General features: G+C 30.6%; 1 protein-coding gene across 1 annotated transcript in view; it reads left to right on the forward strand.

Annotated features, from left to right (window-relative positions):
• The window catches only part of bent (projectin protein bent), a 102,522-nt gene that overhangs the window by 26,609 nt on the left and 49,655 nt on the right, over positions 1–26,258 (forward strand). Inside the window, 55 exon segments of the mRNA XM_085482531.1 lie at positions 326–373; positions 486–530; positions 619–657; positions 766–831; positions 913–963; positions 1,113–1,160; positions 1,550–1,621; positions 2,490–2,546; positions 2,983–3,039; positions 3,161–3,220; positions 3,305–3,436; positions 3,584–3,733; positions 3,800–3,850; positions 3,943–4,090; positions 4,093–4,211; positions 4,301–4,450; positions 4,516–4,566; positions 4,655–4,804; positions 4,874–4,924; positions 5,033–5,176; positions 5,276–5,332; positions 5,439–5,645; positions 5,892–5,951; positions 6,031–6,288; positions 6,526–6,582; positions 6,855–6,911; positions 7,020–7,076; positions 7,150–7,203; positions 7,303–7,356; positions 7,451–7,519; positions 7,690–7,740; positions 7,842–7,886; positions 7,974–8,027; positions 8,368–8,427; positions 8,870–8,917; positions 9,089–9,121; positions 9,369–9,407; positions 9,544–9,582; positions 9,688–9,726; positions 9,857–9,895; positions 10,018–10,056; positions 10,260–10,298; positions 10,445–10,483; positions 10,580–10,618; positions 10,745–10,783; positions 10,869–10,907; positions 11,020–11,052; positions 11,166–11,213; positions 11,356–11,397; positions 11,630–11,674; positions 11,979–12,128; positions 13,378–13,563; positions 13,983–13,997; positions 17,433–17,612; positions 23,564–23,602. Of these exon segments, the coding sequence (XP_085338657.1) occupies positions 326–373; positions 486–530; positions 619–657; positions 766–831; positions 913–963; positions 1,113–1,160; positions 1,550–1,621; positions 2,490–2,546; positions 2,983–3,039; positions 3,161–3,220; positions 3,305–3,436; positions 3,584–3,733; positions 3,800–3,850; positions 3,943–4,090; positions 4,093–4,211; positions 4,301–4,450; positions 4,516–4,566; positions 4,655–4,804; positions 4,874–4,924; positions 5,033–5,176; positions 5,276–5,332; positions 5,439–5,645; positions 5,892–5,951; positions 6,031–6,288; positions 6,526–6,582; positions 6,855–6,911; positions 7,020–7,076; positions 7,150–7,203; positions 7,303–7,356; positions 7,451–7,519; positions 7,690–7,740; positions 7,842–7,886; positions 7,974–8,027; positions 8,368–8,427; positions 8,870–8,917; positions 9,089–9,121; positions 9,369–9,407; positions 9,544–9,582; positions 9,688–9,726; positions 9,857–9,895; positions 10,018–10,056; positions 10,260–10,298; positions 10,445–10,483; positions 10,580–10,618; positions 10,745–10,783; positions 10,869–10,907; positions 11,020–11,052; positions 11,166–11,213; positions 11,356–11,397; positions 11,630–11,674; positions 11,979–12,128; positions 13,378–13,563; positions 13,983–13,997; positions 17,433–17,612; positions 23,564–23,602 (4,038 nt within the window).

The raw sequence follows: 26,258 nt of genomic DNA on the forward strand, positions 1-26,258 counted from the left end.
CTTTGCTTAAGAAATGCAGGTTTTTGAAAGCTTATAAAAAACCTTTATTCTTCCTCAAATTCCAGAAGCTGGTTCCTTTAAAATTACTCTACACAAAATTTAATTTTATTATCTCGCTCATTTGTGCATGCTTTCTTTTTGCATTGCATGTATCTGTGCATGAAATTTTGCAAACAGTATCGGAGCTTTAGATGTATTAGTTAAAATTGAATATTATTTTAAATTGTATTTGTGCTGTCTTGTATTTTTGACATTATTATTTATTCCAAAATATTACATCAGTTTAATATTTTACTAACGTCATGTTATTTTTTTGCGCATGCAGAAGGACGAAGAAATCGTAAATAATGTGGAAGAAAGAAAATCTATTAAGGTAAGAACATAATCTAATATATGATTTTTTTCTAATTTTTTGCCCTTAACTATAATATATAATGACTAATTTATATCATTTATATTTTAATTTATATCATTTTTATTTGTAGAAAAAGCCCGCCGATAAAGTTGAAGACAAAAAAGAAGAGGAAAAAGTGAGTGCGGTTATCTTTGCAAATATAATTTATTTGTTGTTATTATTCTAATTGTAAATCTCTTAAAATTTTAATTTTTTTTCTCCAGAAAAAGATTATAAAGAAACAAGAAGCCGAATCCAAAGAGGTGAATACAATTCGCACATACTAATCGTGCAGTCACACAATTTTACTTATTATAAATTATTTTTTAATTTGTACTTATTTTTTTAAATGTTATATTATTTATATATAGGCATCTAAAGAAGCCACGCTTAAAGTTGAGAAAACTGTAGCAGGTCGTAAAGAATCAATCAGCAGAGTGAGCATCAATCATAAATTTTTTTAAAAGATTATACAAGAGTTTTGCAAAGACAAATACACGTAAATTGTTATATTACAGGTGGAAGAAATCAAGACAGAAAGCCGTCGCAGCTCGATCACCAAGACGCAGGTATGAGAAAATATTATTATAATATTGAATCTTGTAAATATATAGTTTTGCAAACTATGACCTATGACTGTAGAAAAATTCATTCTATATTACCAGATATATATTTTTACTATACTTTTATTTTTATTTATTTTATTATAATTGTACAGATAATGGATGATGGCACTGAAACACCACGACGTCTTTCTATACAGAAGGTACACATACACATTTGTAGATACATGTATCACATACAAACATTGTCAAATACAAATTACAAACAATTTTACTACACTATGTTTTTGAAAAAATATTAATAATATAACAATATTAAATTTTATTATTATTATTATTATATATTGTTTGAATGTGAACAGTTATGATATCCGAGTGAATAATACATCAAAACATTATTTTATTATTATATAAAACTAATTGGCTTTATAATAATTAAATACAATTATAATTAATTTTATTCTGAGATAAAAATTAAAAAATACCGGTTATTATAAATTGAGACAGTAAGATAATTAGTATATGATATTAGTGAAAGATATTTATTTAAATTAAATTTTAATTTTAATTTTTTAATTAAATTTTTATTTAGACGGAAGAAGAAGTCAAAGTGGAAAGCAGACGATCCTCTGTTATGGAAAAGAAGAAAGCAACTGTCGAAAAGGTAATAAAGAAAAAAATATATATCAATATTATATCAATATCACAGTCTATCCAGTTGCGACTCAGTTGTCCGATCTCGAATATTTAATGCGTATATGCAAATTCTTACATTTAATGACATGGCTGCACCGAGGTACATATATGTACATTTGAATTTCGTAGTCAGTACAACTAAAATTGGCGGCATAGCGTGACTTACCATGTGACTTACCACGTGACTTTACCACGTGACTTGAGGACAAGTACAACATCAAAAATGAAATGTTGCAACTGGATGTGGTTAGACTGTGTTAATATATCAAAGTTTTCAATTAGTTACATAATGTGTTAACCAAGTGTTTTATTGGTGATTAACTGATTACTATTAATTACGATTTTTCATAAACAAAGTAAGTATAATTTGAGTGAATTATTCTACCTTCTTAAAATCGACGTAAGAAGGGATTTAATATTGCAAATGAACTTTTTTTTATAATGTATTAAAAGCTATTCGATATTATGTTGTTTGTTAGAACAGCTATATATTAATTTAATCTAGAAAATATTTGTTTCTTCAAGTAGTTTTTAAAACAATTCTCACATAGATCTTTTGTAGAGCTTTTAAAGCGTAAGTTTTATAATACAATAATAATAAATATATAATTATAATTATTGATATATGACACAGAAATTAGGAGATTTGATAACTGTATATCTATAAAAGAAACAAGCGAGAAATAAGGTTTGTCACATATTGTTGCACACAGAATGTATTCGTATTTAGGCCAAGGGCCATTTCGCGAACAATTAAAATACACTTATACACATAATTCAATCACATCAATTAATCTATTTTTTATTATTTTTTACTGGAACAACTATCTTTCCAGAACATACTCACATCGAAGACCAAGCCACACATACACGCACCCGACGAAGAAATTCAGGTACATGATGACACATTACTCTCATTCCTATATTATTCATTAGTACAGTACATTATACATTGCACTGCGTAATTTTAAGACGTATCGTCTAAATTGATATGGCGCGATAAGAATAAACTCGTAAAAAATTACGAGAATGATATGATTCTCTGATTCATTTATCGTTATATTATTCGTTGCACAAATGAGATACATAAATATAAAAATGAAATATCAGAAAACTATCAAAGTAATCTTGTATGTACATCGCGAAATCGATCATGAGCCGAAGAAGTATATTTTGCATTATACAACTTAAATATGTATATTTTATTTAATATATTTTTTTAAAAGAGAACGAATATTTTTAAATATTAGCAGTAAAAGATAATAGATAATATCGAAATATATAGACAAGTAAAAGATAAAAGATAATATCGAAATATAAATTTTGTAGGCTACATCTCAAGCTGCAATTAAGCCAAGCGTGCGCGATTCAGATGATGAACTTGAGGTATACAAATAGAAATTATACACACGTATACATATAGCACAAATTATGTATAATAAGAACTATTTTATTCATATTTGTTTTATGAACGCGTCATACATCTTATCAATACTATCAATTTTAGGATGCGTGGAGAATTCATAATCCGGGAGAACGTGATAATGAATCTGCGCCACATTATAAAGTATACGAATATATTATACTTATTACACTTACACATATTAATTTAAAAGCACATAATACTTATTATTTAACATTAATATTTTAGGATACATCACCAGCTAAGACACACAAATCTTACACACAAAAGAAATTAGAAGTTAGATCCAAAGATGAAACACTTCCACTTGACACAATGACAAATAAAACACATCCGCAGAAATCTGATGAAAAAATTAGGGTAAAATTAGAAATTATGTTAAATGAAAAAACTGTCTATTTAATTTTTAATTAAAAAGTTTTTAATTAAATTACAAATATTTTTTGCCAATAGTTGAAATTATTTTTTTTATAAGAGAATATAAAATGTTAAATATATTATTTTTAGGATACTTTGACAGAAAAAACACATTTACCTGACACATCTACAAGTAAAACACTTCCACATAAAATCGATGAAGCTACAAAAGATAAGACACTTCCACGTGACACAGCCACACACAAAATACGTTCGCAGAAATCTGACGAAGATATTGAGGTATAGAAATCATATTATTGTATAGACATAAAAAGTATATGCATACATAAAAAACAATTTTTTTAGGACATTTGGGCGAGTAAAAAGCGCGATACTGATTCTAAAAAACCTGACAAAGTATGCAAATATATTTAAATTATAAATCTTTTTTTCACAAGTAGTACAAATTTTTTATAAAATATTATAAAATTGTAAATATATTATTTTAGAACACTCCGAAAGAGAAAACATATTTGCGTGACACATCTACGAGCAAAACACTTTCACAAAAAATCGACGAAGTTTCGAAAGATAAAACACTTCCACGTGACACATCCATACACAAAATACATCCACAAAAATCTGATGAAGAATTTGAGGTATAGGGATCTTATTGTCGCGCATAATCGACATTAAATTATTTATCTTTAAAACATTAATTTTTTAGGACATTTGGGCGAGTAAAAAGCGTGACACTGATTCCAAAAAACGTGACGAAGTATGCAAATATATTTAAATTATACATATTTTTTTTACAAGTAGTACACATTTATAAGATATTATAAAACTTGAAATACTTTATTTTAGGATACTCCGAAAGAGAAAACATATTTACGTGGCACATTTACGAGCAAAACACGTCCACATGAAATCGATGAAACTTTAAAAGATAATACACTTCCACGTGATACACCCACGCACAAAATACATCCGCAGAAATCTGACGAAGAGATTGAGGTATAAAAATCGTATTGTCGCACATAGTTATTAAATTATTTATCTTTAAAAAATCAAATTTTTAGGACGATCGAGCGAATAAAAAACGCGATACTGATTCTAAAAAACTTGACCAAGTATGCAAATATATTTAAATCATAAATCTTTTTCACAAGTAGCACAAATATTTTTATAAGATATAAAATTTTAAATATATTATTTTAGGATACTCCGAAAGAGAAAACATATTTACGTGACACATCTACGAGCAAAATACTTTCACATAAAATCGACGAAATTTTAAAAGATAAAACACTTCCACATGATACACTCACACATAAAATACATCCGCAGAAATCTGATGAAGAGATTGAGGTATAAAAATCGTATTGTCGCGTGTAATCGACATAAATTATTTATCTTTAAAAACATAAATTTTTTTAGGATATTTGGACGAATAAAAAGAGCGATGTTGACTCTAAAGAACGTGACAAAGTACGCAAATATATCTAATTTTTGCATATCTTAAATAATTTTTGCAAGTAGCTCAACAATTTTTTATATGAGATTATAAAATCAAAAATTTTAAATATATTATTTTAGGATACTCCGAAAGAGAAAACATATTTGCGTGACACATTTACGAGCAAAACACTTCCACGTAAAATCGATGAAATTTCAAAAAATAAAACACTTCCACGTGACACACACACGCATAAAATATATCCGCAGAAATCTGACGAAGAGGTATATTAATACATATAAAATTGCATAGAGAGCAAGTTTATAAAGTTTATCTTAGATTCATCTTAGGTTCATCTTTTTCAAAACTATTGCTATTTTTAGGATATTTCGCCGACTAAACCCAAAGAGCGTGATGTAGATTCCAAGAAACCGGATAAAGTACGCGAATATATTTATCATCTTATTATCACATACGTATATAAATAAGTTTAATTAAGAGAGAGCATTAAAAAAATATATATAACATTTTTTTATATTATTTTAGGATATATCAAAAGATAAAACACCTCTGCATGAAACATTCACAGCTAAAACACCATACAAATCTGAAGAAGTGAAAGACAAGACACTTCCACATGATACAATCATGGCTAAAACACAACCACACAAATCTGATGAAGTATTAAAGATTAAACCACATCTACACGATACAGACAGAACACATTCACACAAATCCGATGAGAAAATTGAGGTATACAACACATTTATTACATACACATACATGTTTATACATCTATTTTTCTTTAAATAAATAAAATATAAATACATGTACATACATATATACATACATTTTATACATATATACATATAATACTGTAGAACAATCAAGTCGAAAGATATTGATTCCAAAATATTTGACAATGTAAATTAATTCATTAAATAAATGTCACATCACCAATAAGAGTATATATGTAATATTCGAAATCTAATATTATAGGATTCGCCAAAAGCTAAAGATAAACCATCATCTCGTCGTCAATCTGACGAAGAAATCGAGGTACACATCACACACTACATATTACATTTTATATAATTTAATTTTTTTTTTACATATTTTTTAACATCGATTTTTGTAGGATGTTTGGTCCAAGCGGAAGGAACGTGAACATAAACCGCACAAAGACGATAAGGTACATCACGTAAAACACATTTTCTCATATCTGAATACACACTTATAAAATATCAGATATATTATAAAAATATCATTATTATAGGATACACCGGCAACTAAACTTAAGAGACGTGTGTCCAAATCTGACGATCAAACTGACATAGATAGTTCACCTTTGGACAAATCAAAAGTACGCGAAGTCAAATCCACGCAAAATAATGAGGTAGATAACAGAAGAAATGGAATAATAATAAGATTCGCGTAATAGTAATTGATTCCATTTTTTATTTATTTATTTCTTGAGAGGGATAATTTATATAAATCCGAAATAAATATGACAAAATTGTTCTTTCAAAATGGAATATGCGCGAAATAAATGTAAAATTATTTTTTACTAAGAAATTCAATGTTATAATACTTTATGCACGCATACGAAATTGGTTTGTTGTGAAAATTTTAGGATAAATCTGCGCCAAAAACTAAAGGACGCGACGATAGACACGTCTCACATCATGAGGTACATACACATAAAAAAAACACAAACACATATAACAATTCGTATACGCAGATCATACTTTCATATCTTATACTCACACACATGTGAAACATTTTGATAAAGTATATACTGTTATTTTAGGACATCTCAAATTTCATAGACACATCACACAAATCTCCACTCGACCGAGATGTAAAAACTTACTACACACATTATAATTACGTTAGTTAGAATAAATATCATCATATCGCGCACAATATGAGCATCCTTTTATTAATTGATTATTATTTTAGGATGTATGGGCACCGAAATCTATCGAACACGAACAGAAACCCGTCACAGTCGATAAGGTACACACACATATTTATACACGCACACATATTCTTACACTGATTTGATAGATAATTAAATATATCAAATACGCATATTATAAAAAATTTATTTTTTTAATCTTTTAGGATGTTTCTCTCTCTGTCACTAAACCACAAACGCACGAATCAGATGATGATATTGAGGTATAATATACATATCTTTTTTTATCATATTTTTGTACACTGACTAATTTAATGAAATAATACGCGATTGTAGGATATTTGGGGTTCGACTGAAGATGACGCGCCGAAACCTATAAAAATACTAGAGGTACAAAATACGCGAATTATATTTAATATTTATTTCATATTTGTTTCGCTACTCGCAGTATAAATCGTAATTTATATAATTTTTTTATCGGTATTTTAGGATTCGCGGAACTCCAAAGTTACACCGTATAAGAACGGTCGAGATAAAGTCGAGGTATAGTTTTACAACGATTATTCGTGTATCGTTAGAATATATTTTTACACTTATTCGATGTTCGATAATTTTTTAAATCTGTCTACAACAACAGGAACCTACATCTACACCTAAACTTACATCCAAACCTAGGGGCAGCGTAAGCAAGCTCAAAGAACCCACGGTATACACTTTTTACACTTACATTAATGGATATTTAGACACAATAGTTATTTATATATATATTTAAATTAATTATATTATATATTATTTTCGTATCTTCATTTTTTACATCCGCAATTTGTGAAAAAGAGAAGGACTCTTCGATTAGACCTGATCTTTAAATATTTGCAGGAGAGCGATATACCCGAACACGAAATAGACGATAAATCCACAAACACTAAGGTACACTTACACATACAATCACACTCGAACACGTACAAAATAAATATCTGATTTAAATACGTATCTATATAAATACGTATCTTTTCTTATTTTTATTTTAGAACAAAGACACTGATTCTACACTTGACAAGGATGAAGTGCCTAAGGTACAAAACTTTATACTTGGAATATATCATACACGTAACCCATTTTTCGACTATTTTATTTTATTGTATTTTTGCGTAATATTTTAGAAAAAGCTGATCACTAGACGTAGGTCGTCGACTAAATCAACAGAAGGATCTGAGGTATAAAGATCTTCGTAATCTGTCAATGCTAATCATTGACTCTTTCTCTTCTTCTTTTCACTCTATGTGTTTAATCACGTATAATCGATTTTTTTCACTTTTCTCTACAATAATCTTTGACATATTCTTCATTTTCTCTTTCTTCCTTTCTTTCTTTGTTATAATCTTCAAAACTATTTCTTCGCAGATATAATATGTTGATATCTTCTATCAAATTAGACATCTCTATGATGCAATCTTTCCTATTCTTTATGATAACAATTTTCTTCTTCTTGTTCTCTTCTTCTTTTTCTTGTTCTTCTTTAAATCTCTACAATTTTATTATAAACATATTGTTCAGGATCAGGAACAAGTTTTGAAATCAAAGAAGAAGAAATCTAAACCTGTGGATGAGTCTAAGGTATATGAATACGTATTAATTATATCACATTTAATTTATAAATATGTGGAATAAATAAAACTTTAATTATACATTTCACACGCTACAAGAAATAATGCAATATAATTTTTATACATGTTTTCGATGGGGCAAATACTTATTAACAATTGCAGTGCCACTATAATATGCTTTTGAAGTATTATTATTATTATTAATACATTATTAGCATGCAAATCTTTTTATGCATCATACTGCAAATTTATATAAAATGCAAATAAAAAGGTAAAACAACATTATTTATTAATGCAATTATTTATACAAATTTGTTAATTATAACATATCTGTATATTTTTGTATATAACTTATATCTTTTATATATATATATACAGAATTCATATACATATATAAATAAACATACATTTTCGTATATAATAAATCTTACAATATAAAACTATTTTTCTAGAAAGAGGAATTGAAACCGAAAACCCTCGGAAAACCGGAAACACCTAAGGTACACAAAAATACATTTTCATGTACAAACATACAAGTTGTCTAATATGATCAATTTATTTAAAATTTTTAATTGTTTCACAATTACATTCATATCTCAGGGAAAAAAGCGTATAATATTAAATTTATATTTTAAAAACACGATTTTTAAAACATTATTATTACGTTTTAGGAGGAACCTAAGCCTAAACCGGGAGAGGCGAAGGTATACAAAACAATTATATTATTATACCTTCATGCATAACATTTTATCGCTCGCATTTAACACTGTTAAACTTTAACACTTTATATATAAATATACAGCTATAATTAAAATATAATGCATAAGATGCAATGAGATATTTTTGTCAAGGCCACAAAAACCAGCGATATATTTAACAACATAATGCCATAAAAAATGCGTGACTTAAAACATTTCCGTTCACATTTAAACGCGTTTCCAACATTTTTAGGTGGAACCGAAAGCCAAACCCAAAGCGGAAGAAGTAAAGGTATACTCTTACACATATTTATACGTACACTATCTTGCAACAACATCCACTTATACAAGTAGCAGAATGCGAAAAATGTTACTTAAAGTACGACATATAAGAGGCAATATTAAACTCTACTCTCATACACTTTTAGGAAGCACCTAAGACCCAACTTAAACCAGATGAACCGAAGGTATACAAAAACACTTTTTATATCACGCTTCTTATCATTGAATTTAATGGATTATATAACCGATTGAAACGAAAAAGAAAGCGTCATTTAAACTTACACTTTTAGGAGGGACCGAAAGCTAAACCAAAAGCAGAGGAAGTAAAGGTACACTTACATTACTTTGTAATACGCTTACATAATTTACGGTTAACGGGAAAAAATACACAAAATATATAACGAATAAAAATAAATGAATGCAGATAGTTAATTGACACAACACTTGTACACGTTTCAGGAAGTGCCAAAGTCCAAGCCAAAAACAGATGAACCAAAGGTACACAAATTATTTATCACACTGTGTATTTTAGTAACAAAGCTAGTAGTTAGGCTTTTAAATTGAGTCTACACTACAGCGATTGACACCAAAAATAAATCTCAACTTGTATACGCTTTTAGGAGGAACCAAAAGCTAAACTTAAGACGAAGGAAGTAAAGGTACATTTACACTTGTACTCTATCTCGCAACACACATATATTAGACATATAAAATAGGAATTACAAAGTACAAGAAAATTGAGCAAAGACAAAATTGAAAGAAGAATTTAAATTATGATGTAGTTTTTCTCAATCAATTTCACGTATACATTAAACAAGGCAAAACCAATTCAATACTCAAACATATATGCATACACTTTTAGCATGCAACAACACTTAAGCCCAAACCAGAAGAAGACAAGGTATATTACACGTTTTTTTCATTATTTCTTTTATTTATGATTACATCTTTATTATAAGTATATTTATTTTTATATTTTATTCTATACACTTTATACTTTATACACGTATATATACGTCAATATTACAATTACACGAACACTTTTAGATCGAGGAAAAGCCTACGGCTAAACCAGAAGAATTAAAGGTAAACGTAAATAGTGAGAAAAAACACACAAAAGACAATATTAAGAAAATTATATGACGAATACGCGATTATGAAATATTATTCGTGCATTTTTAGGAGATACCAAAAACCAAACCTAAGCTGGGTGAATCAAAGGTACACGAAACACTTATTAAGTTACATTTGTTAATTATTTATTTTTATATTTTACTTTATACATTTTACATTTTATATTTTATACACATATACATGTGAATATTACAATTACACGAACACTTTTAGATTGAGGAAAAGCCTACGGCTAAACCAGAGGAATTAAAGGTAAACAATAAATGTTGACAGAAACGCAATATTAGGAAAATTATATGACCAAATACACGATTATGAAATATTCATACATTTTTAGGAGATATCGAAAACCATATTTAAGTTAGACGAACCGAAGGTACACGAAATATTACATTTTACATATTCGTTAATCCTGAATCAGTAGTCATGGTTTTAAACTGGTCAGACACATAATAATTTCGAATTAAATTTTACACATACACTTTTAGGTGGACGTTAAATCCAAAGCAGAAGAAACAAAGGTACACTTATATCACTTTATTTTTACACACTTGACAACAGTTTAATTATTTAAAAGATAACATTCGGCAATTCATAAGACACATTGAGATAGAACATATTTTGCTATTTGTAGAAAGAGGAACCCGCGACGAAACTTGCGGCTAAACCACAAGAACCAAAGGTACACTTGATATATATAACACACACATATATACAAAAGATATTACAATCTAAGATTCATACATGTATATCGACATAATTTAAAACTGGATATAAATTTTATTAAGAAATGAAATTACATGAATTTGTGCTTCTGTTTCCAGAAGGAAGAAGAGATCACTAAGAAAAGTCTAAAATCTGTCAAGGTAGTTATCATAATTTTCCCTCGAAAAATTGCTAATAAAAATCCCAAAATAATTAAAATATAATATAATAGCATATAATTTGCATTTTTTAAAGTACAATATTAATATAATTTAATAATAAAAAAGTTATTATTAAAATTCTATAAATTTTTATTTCGAAAGTTGTTAATAAAAAATCTTATGTAAAAATACTTATTAAGATTATTAAATTATTATCGTTTGTTTGTTTCAGCAACTCGAGGAAGAGAAGAAAACTCAAGAGAAAGTCGAGCTTAAGGTAGGTTTATATCACTCGTCACATTTATGGGCAATCGTTCAATGTAATGTAATGTCCAATATATCGTTCCCTGGTAGAAATATAAAAACGATAACGAAATTTCTTAGTACGAGTGCCGAATTTTTCATATTTTGACAGTTATCAATAAAATTTTTAATTTAGTATTATTAAATTAATTCCATTAGATTAGCGTTTTTTTGTGCATTTTTCTTTTTGCGACTCCTTGCATGCGAAACATCAAAAGTATATCTATATGTATACCTGTAGAAACCTGTTTTTCCTAAAAATGACGTATTAAATACAGCCGAAGGATGCCACGGTGACCAAACTGAAATCCCGTATACCACCGAAACAGGAAGTTAAAACCGAAAGATTTCAGGGAATTCAGCTTAAACCTGTTTCGAAGGATGGGAAACAGCCTCAACAGGCTGAAAATGGCAAGGTGGAACTTAAGGTAGCCCCACTGAAGGGGATCAACACAAAGATCTTGCTGCAATCTCTCTATGTCGCACTTTATGTGTCTCTAAAACTTTCCTAAATCTCGATTATTTACGGCGTCTATTAATTCTCCGCAATTAAACAGCGCCAAAATATATTTGTGCGCATTTTTATTTCTGTATATACTTCGAGATGTTTCTCACACCATATATTTATTCTCTTAATACAAGCGAAATTAATTTCTCAGTGTTCTATCTACATGTTATCTTTTTCTATATATACTTTTCTTCTTTGTGAATAATATTTATATTCTCTGTACATATCTCGATAGATTTCTATGTTACACTCACATCTTTCACTTCTCTGATATGTTCTAACGTTACTGTAATTTACATATAATTTTCTTCTTATTGTTAATAATACACTGCACAGGAAATTTTTCTCTCTATCTTCTCTCTATCTTCTTCATCACATGCTCTTCTTCTTTACTCTATCTAGAGTGAAGAATGATATCTGCACTACTTTATCTATTGTATTTAAACTTTTCTGATCTCTTTCATAATTTATGTTATGAATCTGCTATAATTTTAAATAATCTATGTCTCTAATAAATACATATCAATACTGTAAATATTATGATATTGTGTTAAATATCTGCACACTTGATGTAAGAATGTTTCTCACACTAAACTATTATTTATTAACACACATATGTACATACATACACACATAACAAAACGATAAAGCGATTATGTATTTATTTCTACGTACTAGCTTTCGTATCATTATATAACTATATTTCACTAGAATCAAGTTTTTTTTTTGCAAAAACAATAAATTTTAATTTTTTTTTGTCAGAAAAATTATAATTCTAACAGAAATTTAATGCAAAGAAAATTTTAACATTAAAAAGTATATAATATAATTACAGTTATTTTCATTTTTATATTAAATAATTTTATGGAAAAGTAATACCTACAAATATATTGTATTATATTCATAGAATATATTTATTATTTTTTTAATAAGATTTGCTAGAAAATTAGCATAAATGTAATGCATTATCAGAAGTTTTATTTTATTTTATTACGATCAAAAATTTTTTAAATTTTGTGTTTGAACAAAAAATATATCGTTTCGTGTTTCTAAAATTGCAATAATTGTTCTCATACTTTTACTGGCAAGTTACGTGGGAATTAATCAACATGGTGTTAATTTTTTGTCATTTTCGTACGATTCTGTATCGCTTATTGTTTATCACGCAGAAAACCGAGAAGGACGAAAAGCTCGATGCGAAGAAGAGAAAGGGATCGAAGGCGGCGAAGGAGGCGAGTTACGAACTTCCGGAGATCCCAGATTACGAAAGGCCTGTTCTTGAGGAAGTACAGAAATTCGATTTTGGAGAATTTCAGCCTCGCGATAAGACGAAGCTCGACAGACCGGTAACGCAGGTAAAAAACAATTCAATTTTTTATATAAGTATCATTCTACAAATTAAGCATGTAACAATCATCTCGCGGGATAATCAGGAATATATTAAATAATATTAATAATTATTACATAATAGCCGTATATACTAATATGTATGTATATTATATACACACGCCTATTATGCAATTCTTATTAATTTTTTATATAAATATAAATTATATTTTATACATTGTTTACGATATTTACTGTGATTTCTATAATTATTTTATATACAGTTTGTAAAGGATCTTTATTAATTTATGTTGTGCTTATTTGTATATTTTACGTAGCAAAAATGATTATAAAAAAATTAAATTTATAATGAATTAAAAATATTAATTTAAATATTCAAAAAATTTTTGATTAATTATATCTTTTTTATTTTCATGGCGCCATGCAGAAATTCGACTCTAAGGTGAGTAATGTCATCATTTATTAATAACGCGTAAAGGGAGAATATATAATTTTGCCAAATCGTTGGCAGAACTGCACACACGCGAAAAATCCTGCGAGTTTCGCAATCGCCGCGTCAGTCGAGGACGCGTTTTGATCGAGGCTCGCGATATGCGGTTCAGGATAATTAATTTTTACGGCCAATTTGCGGGCGGTTTAATTATAACCGAGGTGCAAACTAGACTCGCTCGTTTCGCGAACTCGAAAGGACGGCAAATTTTTACAGAACTGGTCATCTAAAAATATGATGTGCAAACTATATATTGTGATATCCGTGACATATATCCGATTGCTCGAAACAATGTGAACAATTTTATATATATTAAATAAATATATATATTTTATAAATTAAACTTCGGCTCGTATACAATTAAAATATGTGATATAATAAAAGGCCAACTTAACGAGCTTATATGCTATTAATTGAAAAATTTTTATTTATTAATTTACGTCATACTATACAAAAGTTACGATAAACGTTTCGACTGTACGACAGTCTTTCTCAATATCCTAATAATATGTTAAAAAATTAATTTAGTCATTTCGACATCATAAATAAATACAACAATTATAAGATTATATGACGAACGCAGTACAAAATTCATGATTGTTGGCATGAGTTAGAGCGTCAGATGCTGTTATATTATGTAACGACACTGTGAACAAATTAATATATCCGCTCAAATATTACAATACATTTAGATTTTTAATAAATAGTATTAACTTACTTTTTTGTCAACGAACATAACACCTTTGTTAAAAAATTATTTCTTTTTACTTAACATAATCACAATGTGTACTTTTTTAAAAAACAAATCGATATCTGTATCTTACAATGTCGGCGCGCTGTATATATACCCAATTTTTAAGATGACGTAGACAATTTTTTTAGAATATCATAATAAGAACCGTCAAGACGCTCGGTGTCCTTTTTTAGGTTGATACTGTTGTTTTCTTCTTTAATATATATCATTTCTGATATCAACCTTTTATAATAATTCTTTTCATAATCTAGGATTTTTGTGTCGTTCCAATTGAAATTGTGTGTAAATTTTACAATATGATCAGAAACCACCGAGTGCCTTGCTGAATCTAATCTAATATTATTTTTATGTTCATTTACTCTTGTACCTAATTGTCTTTTTGTCTGTCCTACATATGTAGCATCACAATTATTACACGAAATCTTATATATGACCCCCGAATTATTTTGGAGCTTATCTCTGTCTTTTTGCGTTTTTATGACTCTGTTTAATTTCTTTAGACATCTGTATCCTACTGTTATATTTGATTTCTTTAATTCTGATGCTACTAGTTCCGAGATTCTTTCAATATAAGGTATCGCTATGAATTTTTTATTATTGTCATTATTTATGATTTCGTTATTTATATCTTGAGTCATTTCTTTGTTTAATCTATTAACAATAAGGAACTTCAGTCTATTATTGATTTCTGAGAAAATGAGATCAAGAGGATAACTATTGCTCAATAAAATCTCTATGATTAATGTTAAATTTTTACTATGAAAACGGGGATGTGATAATAATATTGACCGGTCTACTAAATTATATATTACACTTTTTTTGTGGCATATAGGATGATTTGAATGATATGAGTGTGTTCTACCCGAAAATGTTTTTTTCTGAAACCAATCTATGTATATTATGTTATTTATAAGCGTCTTGACGGTTCTTATTATGATATTCTAAAAAAATTGTCTACGTCATCTTAAAAATTGGGTATATATACAGCGCGCCGACATTGTAAGATACAGATATCGATTTGTTTTTTAAAAAAGTACACATTGTGATTATGTTAAGTAAAAAGAAATAATTTTTTAACAAAGGTGTTATGTTCGTTGACAAAAAAGTAAGTTAATACTATTTATTAAAAATCTAAATGTATTGTAATATTTGAGCGGATATATTAATTTGTTCACAGTGTCGTTACATAATATAACAGCATCTGACGCTCTAACTCATGCCAACAATCATGAATTTTGTACTGCGTTCGTCATATAATCTTATAATTGTTGTATTTATTTATAATGTCGAAATGACTAAATTAATTTTTTAACATATTATTAGGATATTGAGAAAGACTGTCGTACAGTCGAAACGTTTATCGTAACTTTTGTATAGTATGACGTAAATTAATAAATAAAAATTTTTCAATTAATAGCATATAAGCTCGTTAAGTTGGCCTTTTATTATATCACATATATTAAATAAATTTTAATTATTTATTATTTTTAATTTTCCAATAAATATCTTGATAATTCAATTTAAAATTAATATTATACCAGAATTGAAGCCTGCATAAAATCTATCGGAGAGCGAGATTTTATTTGTATCGAAAAATCTTATTTTTTAATTTCTATTTATTAGATAATTATTTTCTATATTTACATTAATTTCATTCGATTACAAAATTCACCATTGGCAGCTCTCACGACAATGCTAATAATTTTTGGATGACAAATTGGTGGGATTTTTCCCCGAGACTACGATAAAACACGCATTGGCAAGGATCTCAGCCGCATAAGGACCATCTTCGTATTTTTCGCGCGCGTCAAAGACCAGTGTCCCCGTGCCATAAATATCGTTCCATCTGCATAATCGCAATTAACGCGTGACGAGCGGGTTGGAGACGGAAAGTGGATATATAGGTAATAATCAGCCGGCCCGAATCTCGCCTTGGCAAGCGATGAATGCCTCCTGTGCGGTGCGCGACCGTTCGCGCTCGCGAGAAAACTATTTTGGCGGATCAAACGCTCGTATATCATCCCCCTTGAGATCGGTATTTCGTCTTCGTCGCCGTGAAACGAAGATGTGGAAAACGTCGATCGCTATTTTCGGCCTTATTGCAATCGAACCTCGCAGATCTGCGGACTCGCGGAGCACGATTCGGGAATCGGTGGGGTCAGTCGTGATCGCCCTACGTACGCGATCGTATTGGGTCAACGTATTAACTCGGTAAAAGTCCTCGTAAATCTTGCTTTGGCTCTTTACTGTTGCTTCTCGACCAATTATTCAAGTGTACATCTGGTGATTAAACTGAAAAATCGTCAAAGGATTAGGAATCGATTCCTATATAGGTTTCACCAGTTAAATATCTCTAAGAGAGAATGCAATTCGGAATTTATTATTATAGAAAAAAAAAACAGAAATTGATCCTTTTATTAAATTCCAAATAAATTACATATCTATTATTGGCGAAGCTGATTCTTTTTTCTCTGTTTATTAAAAAAAAAAAAAAAAATATATGAATTATGGGTTGTGATGAAAAAAAAGAAGCCAATTTAACTGTCTCAAAATTGAAGAGAGTTTTGCTTATAATTTTCCGAACGAATGAAATGAAAATGTGCGGTTAATCGATCGATTTTCGACCACCGTAGCCGAAGTTACCGGAGATCAAGGCGCCCGAAGCACCTAAGATCGAAGTGATCAAGGACGTGACGCCAGTGGGCAGCAGAAAGGGCTCCTTAGCACCCGGAAGCGGAACCAGCAGTCGACGCGGTTCTCTCATACCGCCCGAGGAATTGGGTCGCAGGCCCAGCTTGATCATCAGTGACGAGGTATGTTACGGAATGTATTACGCGAAGGTATATAGACTGCCTCAGAAGGGACCGAGTTGAAGAATGCGACAGAGACATTTGTGTAATTAAACGACACGTTACAATTTTTCCAAATTGCCGACTATAATTGTTCAGTAGCTGAATTTTCGCGAAATTATTTGAAATCGTACGGATAATATTTCGAGATATTATATTCATAAAAATATAGAGAGCTCAAATTATTGATATCTATTTATTTTTGAATAAATATACCAAAACAGTGTATGTCTGTCTTGAATATTGAATGATTATATAAACAGAACTTTTTGAGTTTAAAGTTGAAACTCTGTTGCATTCTTACGCATTCACGAGATCACCCGATTTCAATTTGTTTTGCAGAAATCTGATATCTGCCTAAGTAAAGGAAAATCTCATTAATTATTATATATATCAAATCTGTAAATTTATCAAAAAGATCTTGTCAGTCCGCCAGACATTGTTCCAATCTCAAAATCTTCGGAGTTTTGAGGGAACCAATTTGAACGACAAGATGGATCCAATTTAGTAGAATATTAAATCACCATCTGGTCTTACATAAATTTCGTTTGTCTGACATATTCTATCGCAATTATAATAATTGTGTCAAATTTTATCTGCAATTATCTTCTATTACTAAAGCATAAAGAGGGTGATATCTGAAGAAGGAGCACACTTTGCATTCTTGAAAATCAATTAAAAATAATTAAAAGAATAATTACAAAAATTATATATTAATTTAAATATATATATCACACTTAATTATATGTGTGATAACACATTATTAAATATTGATATATTGGAAATGTTATTCCAATTGAGTAATTCATATTTTCACAAGTTCTTCGTGCTTCGCCAATTAATTAAATATGCAGAATTATGGATTGTTCTTTCTATGATAATTAATTCACTATACATACAATTATGAATAAAAAATGTACAAATATTTCAGAATGCAAAGTGCTCGTACGAGTCCCAGGTAGACAATTAATGAGTCGCGTAAAATATTCGGACGAATAAGTAGACGACTGGCTATTGCTAGGATCTTTTTTGTAGCTTTTTTTTGGATTTCGTAGAGTGTAAGTCAGTGATGATCTAGTGGTCGTACTCGTGATGGTACTTTTAGTGATATTATTAGTGTCAAGCAAGGCGTGAGATTTAGATTAGAACCCTTTGTACCAAGCGAGAGATCCAAAGTTCTTGCCAGCTTCTGAAGCATATATTCCTTCCTCCTCTTTCCCGTCATCGAATCCCTCGGGAACAAAAAAAAAATCGAATCCCAAAAATCGAGTCGAGCGCCAGTAGAGGCGTTTCTTCGGAAAAGAAACTAGGAAATGGAGAGCGATCTCTTCAAGTTTTAATATCGAGGACATCCGAGAACGGTGCGAACATCGAAAAGCGAGACCCCGAAGAGCTAAATGGTCCTCCCCTGAAGAGAAGGTCGAAGAAACACGGATAATTGCCGATCACGTGGTATTAATTTAACTAAGCGCGAAATTAATCGAAAATGTTTAGTGTATTTGATATTTTTCGTACGAAGACCAAATATCTTGGAAGTAATTTGTGTTCTTTCTGGATTATAATTAATGAACATCACAAAACCGCGACAAATATATTCTCTGATATAATCCGACCTATGTTTCGGGAGAATAAAAATAGCGGGGCATTATTAATTAAAGATACTAAAATTAAGCAGCCACAGCCTTTGATATAATTAATTTTAGCTTACATATTTCCCGAGACTTGGTTCGGATTCAAGATAAAGATAAAGCACAGAGGAATTTCGATACGTCCGCGACAGCGGACGGATTCCGACCGATTAAAACGATGTAGACATATCATGTTTATACGAAATGTAGACATGTTGCAGCATCGTGCATACACACACACGTACTTACACATCCATTGCAGTTTATCTAGCAGTAGTGGTTAATAGAGATTTGGTCCATAGGAGCATAGGAAGCTTCGTCCCGGCGAGGTGGTGGACGAGCGCAAGGTGAGATAAATCGCTGAAAACGAAAAAAAACAAACAAATGTGGGAGCGAATGCCTCGTCTGCAACCTTACTCGACTACCAAGTCTGCACTTATTCGACTTATCCTTCTAGCTCGCACACTTTTTCTCTCTCTCTCTCTATCTCTCTCACATACACTCACCGGAGCATCGCGCGAAGAGAATTCATCTAAGCACTTGCAAACAAATTGAGAAAAATTATTGAAAATATTTTGATCATTAAATTTCGACATCTGCAATTCTCTTCGCCCGATCTCACCTGCTCATTACTACTGTTTACTTACTGTGGTCGTACTTGGCGACACACGAATGCACGAAATTCACACGCGTCGTCCCGAATTTAATAGCTGACTTTATTTTAATTTAATAAATATATTTAATAATAAATAAAATTTAAATTTATACAACGATAATTTGGTTAATTAATTGATGAGTGAAAAAAGTTTTGCATTGTCGAAAACGAATGAAAGGAATTAAATTCCTGATGACAGCGTGCAACGTCGCACGTGCAAGAAGGTTTCACTTTAACAATGTTTTATTATATTTAATTAACTATGTTACAATAGTTAAGAAAGTACAACAATAATTTATTATATTTAAATAACAATTTTTAATTATATTTTATTTATTTCAACGAAAATATATTTTCCCAAAACACCGAAACTTTCTTGCACGCGCCATTCGATGTTTCTATTTAATTCGAGACTTGATCAACGCGATTAAAAACCGAATGCATCTCTGCATATGGCACGGATCTGTTGCAACCGAGTCTCTATGCGCACTATTGCACTCTATGCAGTCCCTCGCACAACTCTTAACAATAATGAGAATATTAATTAATTAATTAATTAATTAATACGAGAAACAAAGCATGTCGGAGGGAGTCAGGGCGCGTCGACTCGTGATTAATCACTCGCGTTACAAGGTTTCGAGTTCTCTCTCTTTCCCTGGCTTACATCTCGACTCATAGATCACCCAGTCTTGGCAAGCATTTCGTCACCGTAGACAGACATCGGCGCTAATAAATGTCCCAAGTAGTGCGACACGATGTTTGAATCACTCTTGACAACCTAGGCGGTCGTCTGCTGAGACACTTGTTACCTCCTTCTGCCAACGTGCATCATTATCAAATGGGAGTGAATTATTGCTATGCATACCGATTCGTGAATCAGGTGGAGCCTAGAGAATAAAAGACTTAGACGAATTAGATCCGAATCAAATTTTTATTTATTTTTAATTATTAAGATCATCTGAATTATTGCTATGCATACCGATTTGTGAATTCGGTAGCTAGAGAATAAAATTCAAATTATCTTAATAATGAAAATAAATAACATTGATGATAGATAAAAATTTTACTCGAGTCTAATTTCTAAGTCTTTTATTTATTATCAATTTTATTTATTTTTTATTATTAAGATAATCTGAATTATTGCTATGCACACCGATTCGTGAATCAGGTGGAGCCTAGAGAATAAAAGACTTAGACGAATTAGATCCGAATCAAATTTTTATTTATTTTTAATTATTAAGATCATCTGAATTATTGCTATGCATATACCGATTTGTGAATTCGGTAGCTAGAGAATAAAATTCAAATTATCTTAATAATAAAAATAAATAAAATTGATGATAGATAAAAATTTTACTCGAGTCTAATTTCTAAGTCTTTACCGATTTGTGAATTCGGTAGCTAGAGAATAAAATTCAAATTATCTTAATAATAAAAATAAATAAAATTGATGATAGATAAAAATTTTACTCGAGTCTAATTTCTAAGTCTTTTATTTATTATCAATTTTATTTATTTTTTATTATTAAGATCTTGCGATTTGATGATCAGTTTATCAGCATCGATGCGCCCTTGCTTCTCTAATCGATTATCTCGAACTTAAATCATCATTTAGAATAATAATAATAAATTATAGAAAATCAATAAGATTAGAAATTTGATATGAAACGATAATTATACGTATGCAAAACTGCGATGATAAAATGATGTGCAGCGCAAACTTGTGACAAGAAGATAGATGATGTTTAGGTTCGAGATAATTGAGATGTGGATTTCTCGAATTATTCTTGCGAACGATGACTAGAGACTCGTGTCTCTTCATGTAATCACGCACACGATGATATTGTCGATTTTTTTTACATCCAAACTCACTGACGTATCAGCTGGCATCGTGCACCGCCCAATCGCACTGTCGTTTATAGCAATGCACCGCAAAAAAATGCAAACGCACAAGCCGGAACCTCGGTAAGGCTAGCCTCGAAAAGCCCACCTGTCTTCTGTACGATTTTACCTCTGTCTCTTTTTTTAATTTCTCCCTCCCTTTTCCCCAAAGAACTTTCAAAGTCCCCCCCGTTTCCCGGGACTTATCGAGATTCTGCCGAATTTCGAGCGAATAATCAAAAAACTGCCCCTAACTCAACTAGGCGAGAAGAATCGAATTCGCTCGCTCCTTAACTTCTAACAGATGGCCAGGCAAGCACGCAGGAACATTTTTTACGATTTTTTTTCTTTTTTTCAATTACGCTTTTTGCGTCAATTTTATATACAAGGTGTCCGGTAATTAACGGACCAACGATTACAAATGGATTTTTCGGTCAATTTGGGAACGATTTTTCCTCAGCGAAAATGTCGAAAAAGGTCATCATTTTTTACAACTTTCCAATATTTGTCATTATGTATCTTTAAAACTAAGCCTCAAATTAAAATTTTGTTATAGTAAACTCTACCTGAAATTAACTGAAGAATGTAATTATGTCGAAAATGATTGACTTCTCAACATTTTTGCTAAGGAAAAATCGTCTCCAAATTGGCCAGAGAATCCGCCCTTAATGATTGGTCCGTTAGTTACCGGACACCCTGTATATGTCTTAAAAGGAAAAGAGAAGCGAGTATTCACGTCCGTCCTGTAAATGTATACCGGGGAAAAAATGAATGAGTCGCGTCGACAAGGCGACCTCGAGAAAATCTCCACGATGACGAGCGATCACGTCAATCACCTGACCCCTTTATGTGTGATTTTTACAGTTGGGAAAGTTACGGCCCGGTGAGGTGTTGGACGCAAAGGTGAGATTTGTGTTCGCTATAACACAAAGCTTACCTGCTCAAAAAAAGTACCGTCTCACCAGCAATCTTCTGTACTATATCTTGCATTGTTTTTTTTATTTTTCTACGGCCCTCCATCACCCTTTTTGGAATTTTTTCTGCGCCCTCCACGCGCGATTTTTTTGTCTCTGTTTTGAGCGACTCTATTTTTTGCCCCACCCCTTGCCTCGCCGCCCCCCCCCCCCAACCCTCTCCGACCCAGAAAGATAAAATAATGAAAGCCCCCAGCAACTAAACGAAAGCTAAAACAAACTCGGCGACGAAGACCCCAAGTGAGAGAGGCAAAAGCAACGCGTTACCGCGGGACGGCAATAATAATAATAATAATATTAATAATAATAATGATGATGATGATAATGATGATGATGAGGATGAGGAATGATGATTTGAATAATAATAAAAAAATAATTCTGCGACATTTTTGTTAACTGAATTTTTGAGATTGTTGCTGCTGCTGCTGCCGCTACTGTAAACACGCTTTTTCAACCCCACACAATGCGGTTTAATATATATCGCAACTTTATAATATCGATTTAATAATACTTCTTACATGTTCGTGAAAGAGTACATTGACAAATAATTCACTGATCAATAATCCGAGTTCTCTTTTTTCTCTCACATCGATAAAAAGACGCCTCTTCATCCCCTTTTCAACCCCCTTAGACACGAGTTCACCTCACACGTGGACTATTGGCCCCCTGTGATTCTGCCACCCCCAAATTCGAATTCTAATCTCACTCTGTACCCCCTTTCTATGTCTCTACCTCTGTCTCTATCTCATCTTTTGTTTTTTCACGCACCACACACAGACTAAGCTCGGCCGACCAGGCGCGCTGCAGGAAAAAGAGGTTAGCACAATGTCTCTGTTGTGCGTGTACGCATATGTATATTTTTATATTATTTTGGACATTTCATGTACATTTTTGTATACGTTTTATCTCGATATTTTTTTTTTATATTTTATATTGCTTCAAATTTGAAAATTATTATTTATACAGAATGTTTTCGAATAACTATTCGAAAACTTCGTTTGCGGTTTCATTTGATTAATATCGAGGCGCGATTATTTCTTAACAACAATTTATATTTGCATGTAACGCAGATTTTAAACTGCATATTCGGTGAAAATCAATTTAATCATGAAACCTCCGTACGCGAAGATTCTTCTTTCCCACACAGCACAAAACTCAACAGAAATGTTTCAAATTTTCAAGTAACACTGAAACGTCATTATAACATTATTAAGAATCATAACATAGAAAAAGTAACATTTGAAACACTTATTCAATCTTTCATAAACATATTTGTGACAAAATGGCGGACATTTTCACGTATATGAAACATTTTTGAATAAATTTTCTCGAAGGTCTCTGAAATGTTTCGTTCTGTGTGGGTTCTTCCTTCATATTTTGTTTGTTAAGGAGAGATCGCTCATCGAATTAGCCAAGAAATTTGGCGAACAAACTTTTCGGATATTATTCGAAATCTGTATATATATTTATAAATATTTTGCAAAGAGCACTCTTGTCGCGATAATCAACGCCGACGATGTGCTTTTAAGTGATGCTCTCGCATTGCGTCGATTTATATGCATATACTATACCATTATTCAGTTTTTCTGATCAAAATGAAATACACGCGTGTATACATAAATCGATCCAATGCCAGGCATTTTAGTAAGCTCGTCGCGATCGCGTTGCGGAAATTTTGCTTCTTAGTTCGAGCGAATACACCTGTACATTTTATGCGGCTGTAGATGCAATTTAGATACGAATGTATAATGGTGGTAAGATTGGCATTATTTTTATATAGAATTAATCCGGGAGAATCGAAATTGTCGACATATTTCTTAATAGTTCTTCACTGTTGTTTAGAAAAAATTATTTATGTGAAACCTACCACCATTAAAAATTAAGTAGTCACAGTGCGACTCGATATCAGATCTGTCGCGATGCGATGCAATTAATTAATATCTATTAAAATATAACGTCATTAATTTATTTCAAGAAAGAAAATATTTAAAAATTATTCTACATTCTGTTCAATTTAATATATTTATATGTCATGTTGCTGAAAATAATTTATACCTGACATTATACGATTTCAAATATTATAAATGATAAAATGATAAAATTCGAGGAATAAAAATGATCTCCAAAGATGATTGAGTCGATTTGAGCGGTTTTACAATTTTGCAGATTGCGCTGCGATAGATTTGAGATCGAGAGGTTTGATTTTCATTATATATATATATATATATATATGTCCGAAATATATGTGTGAAATAACTTATTCGTGTAGAGCTCTATGTATAGGTGTAAACACATTCATCGTGCTCACATTATGTGTCAAGTAGATTCGATCGAAATGTTTTCGCAACAAGTACGATGTTACTTAAAAAAAAAAAAAAAAAAAAAAAAAAATCTTTTCTAATTGATGAATGTGGCATCGTAATTGTGTGCGTACGTCGTGTAGATATTTTATTGTAACGTGCCTCTTTGTAAATAATCCTAATGAGTTTCCCGTTAGACGAACGGAATTTAGTTGATGTAACGAGGATCAGATCGATTCACAGAGTAAGCAATCATCTTCACAAATATTCGCATTAGCATCATCAAGCACAGTAAAAGTGGCCATTCATATATCATACTCATCACTTCGAATTTATGTTCTTCTCTCTTTCTCTTTTCTCTTCAATTTTTCTATATTTTTCATTTTCGTCCCCTCTTTATTGTGTCTCTGTATATTTTCATACCTAACATCGACGACTATTATTTTGTGGAAAAAAAAATCAGGAACATCGCTAACGATTATAATTCATTATCATAAGATAGATTGCATTAGCAGGGATAACCGTGAATAAAAATAATCATATAGATATATTTTTTATTTATAATTAAATGAAAAAAAATTCCTTAGTATTTTATTCATAACTTTTTTGACAGTGCAAAGTTATCCTTTCCAATTGCAATTTTAATCTCGCCTTAGAAGTCTCTTGACCGACGATGATTTTATGTAAATAATGATTAACTATTATGTATATACCGGAGCTTCAAATTCTCATCTCACATAGATTTGTGATTCATGCATTGTGACAAATGCGCTTGTCACATTTTCATGCACAACATAAATGTGCATCGACGCACGAAATATATCGTGTGCTCCTAACATCATAGAAAATTCACATGTTTTCACCATCGACCAAATAAATTCCTTTGTTCATCTTTAGGATTGAAAGCAGAAATGGCGTATAAAAATTTTTTTAAATTAACTCTATACAGTAATATATTTATTATTAATATTAATTTGGAAAAAAATCTTTATTTACGCTTTTCTGCTTTCTTCATTCTTCCATTCATCTGATTAATCTTATTATTATTCCTTTGTGTTCCCCAACCGACTTTTGCGCATTCAAGGGATTCTTTACGTGTTTAATTAATCGTTTAATATTTGAAATATTATCTTTACAAGGTATAAGTGAAATATACAAAAATGAAAGGCATA

Source organism: Nylanderia fulva, unplaced genomic scaffold (genome assembly GCF_048542155.1).
Source record: "Nylanderia fulva isolate GAGA-0341 unplaced genomic scaffold, ASM4854215v1 Scaffold21, whole genome shotgun sequence".
NCBI classification, from domain to species: domain Eukaryota; kingdom Metazoa; phylum Arthropoda; class Insecta; order Hymenoptera; family Formicidae; genus Nylanderia; species Nylanderia fulva.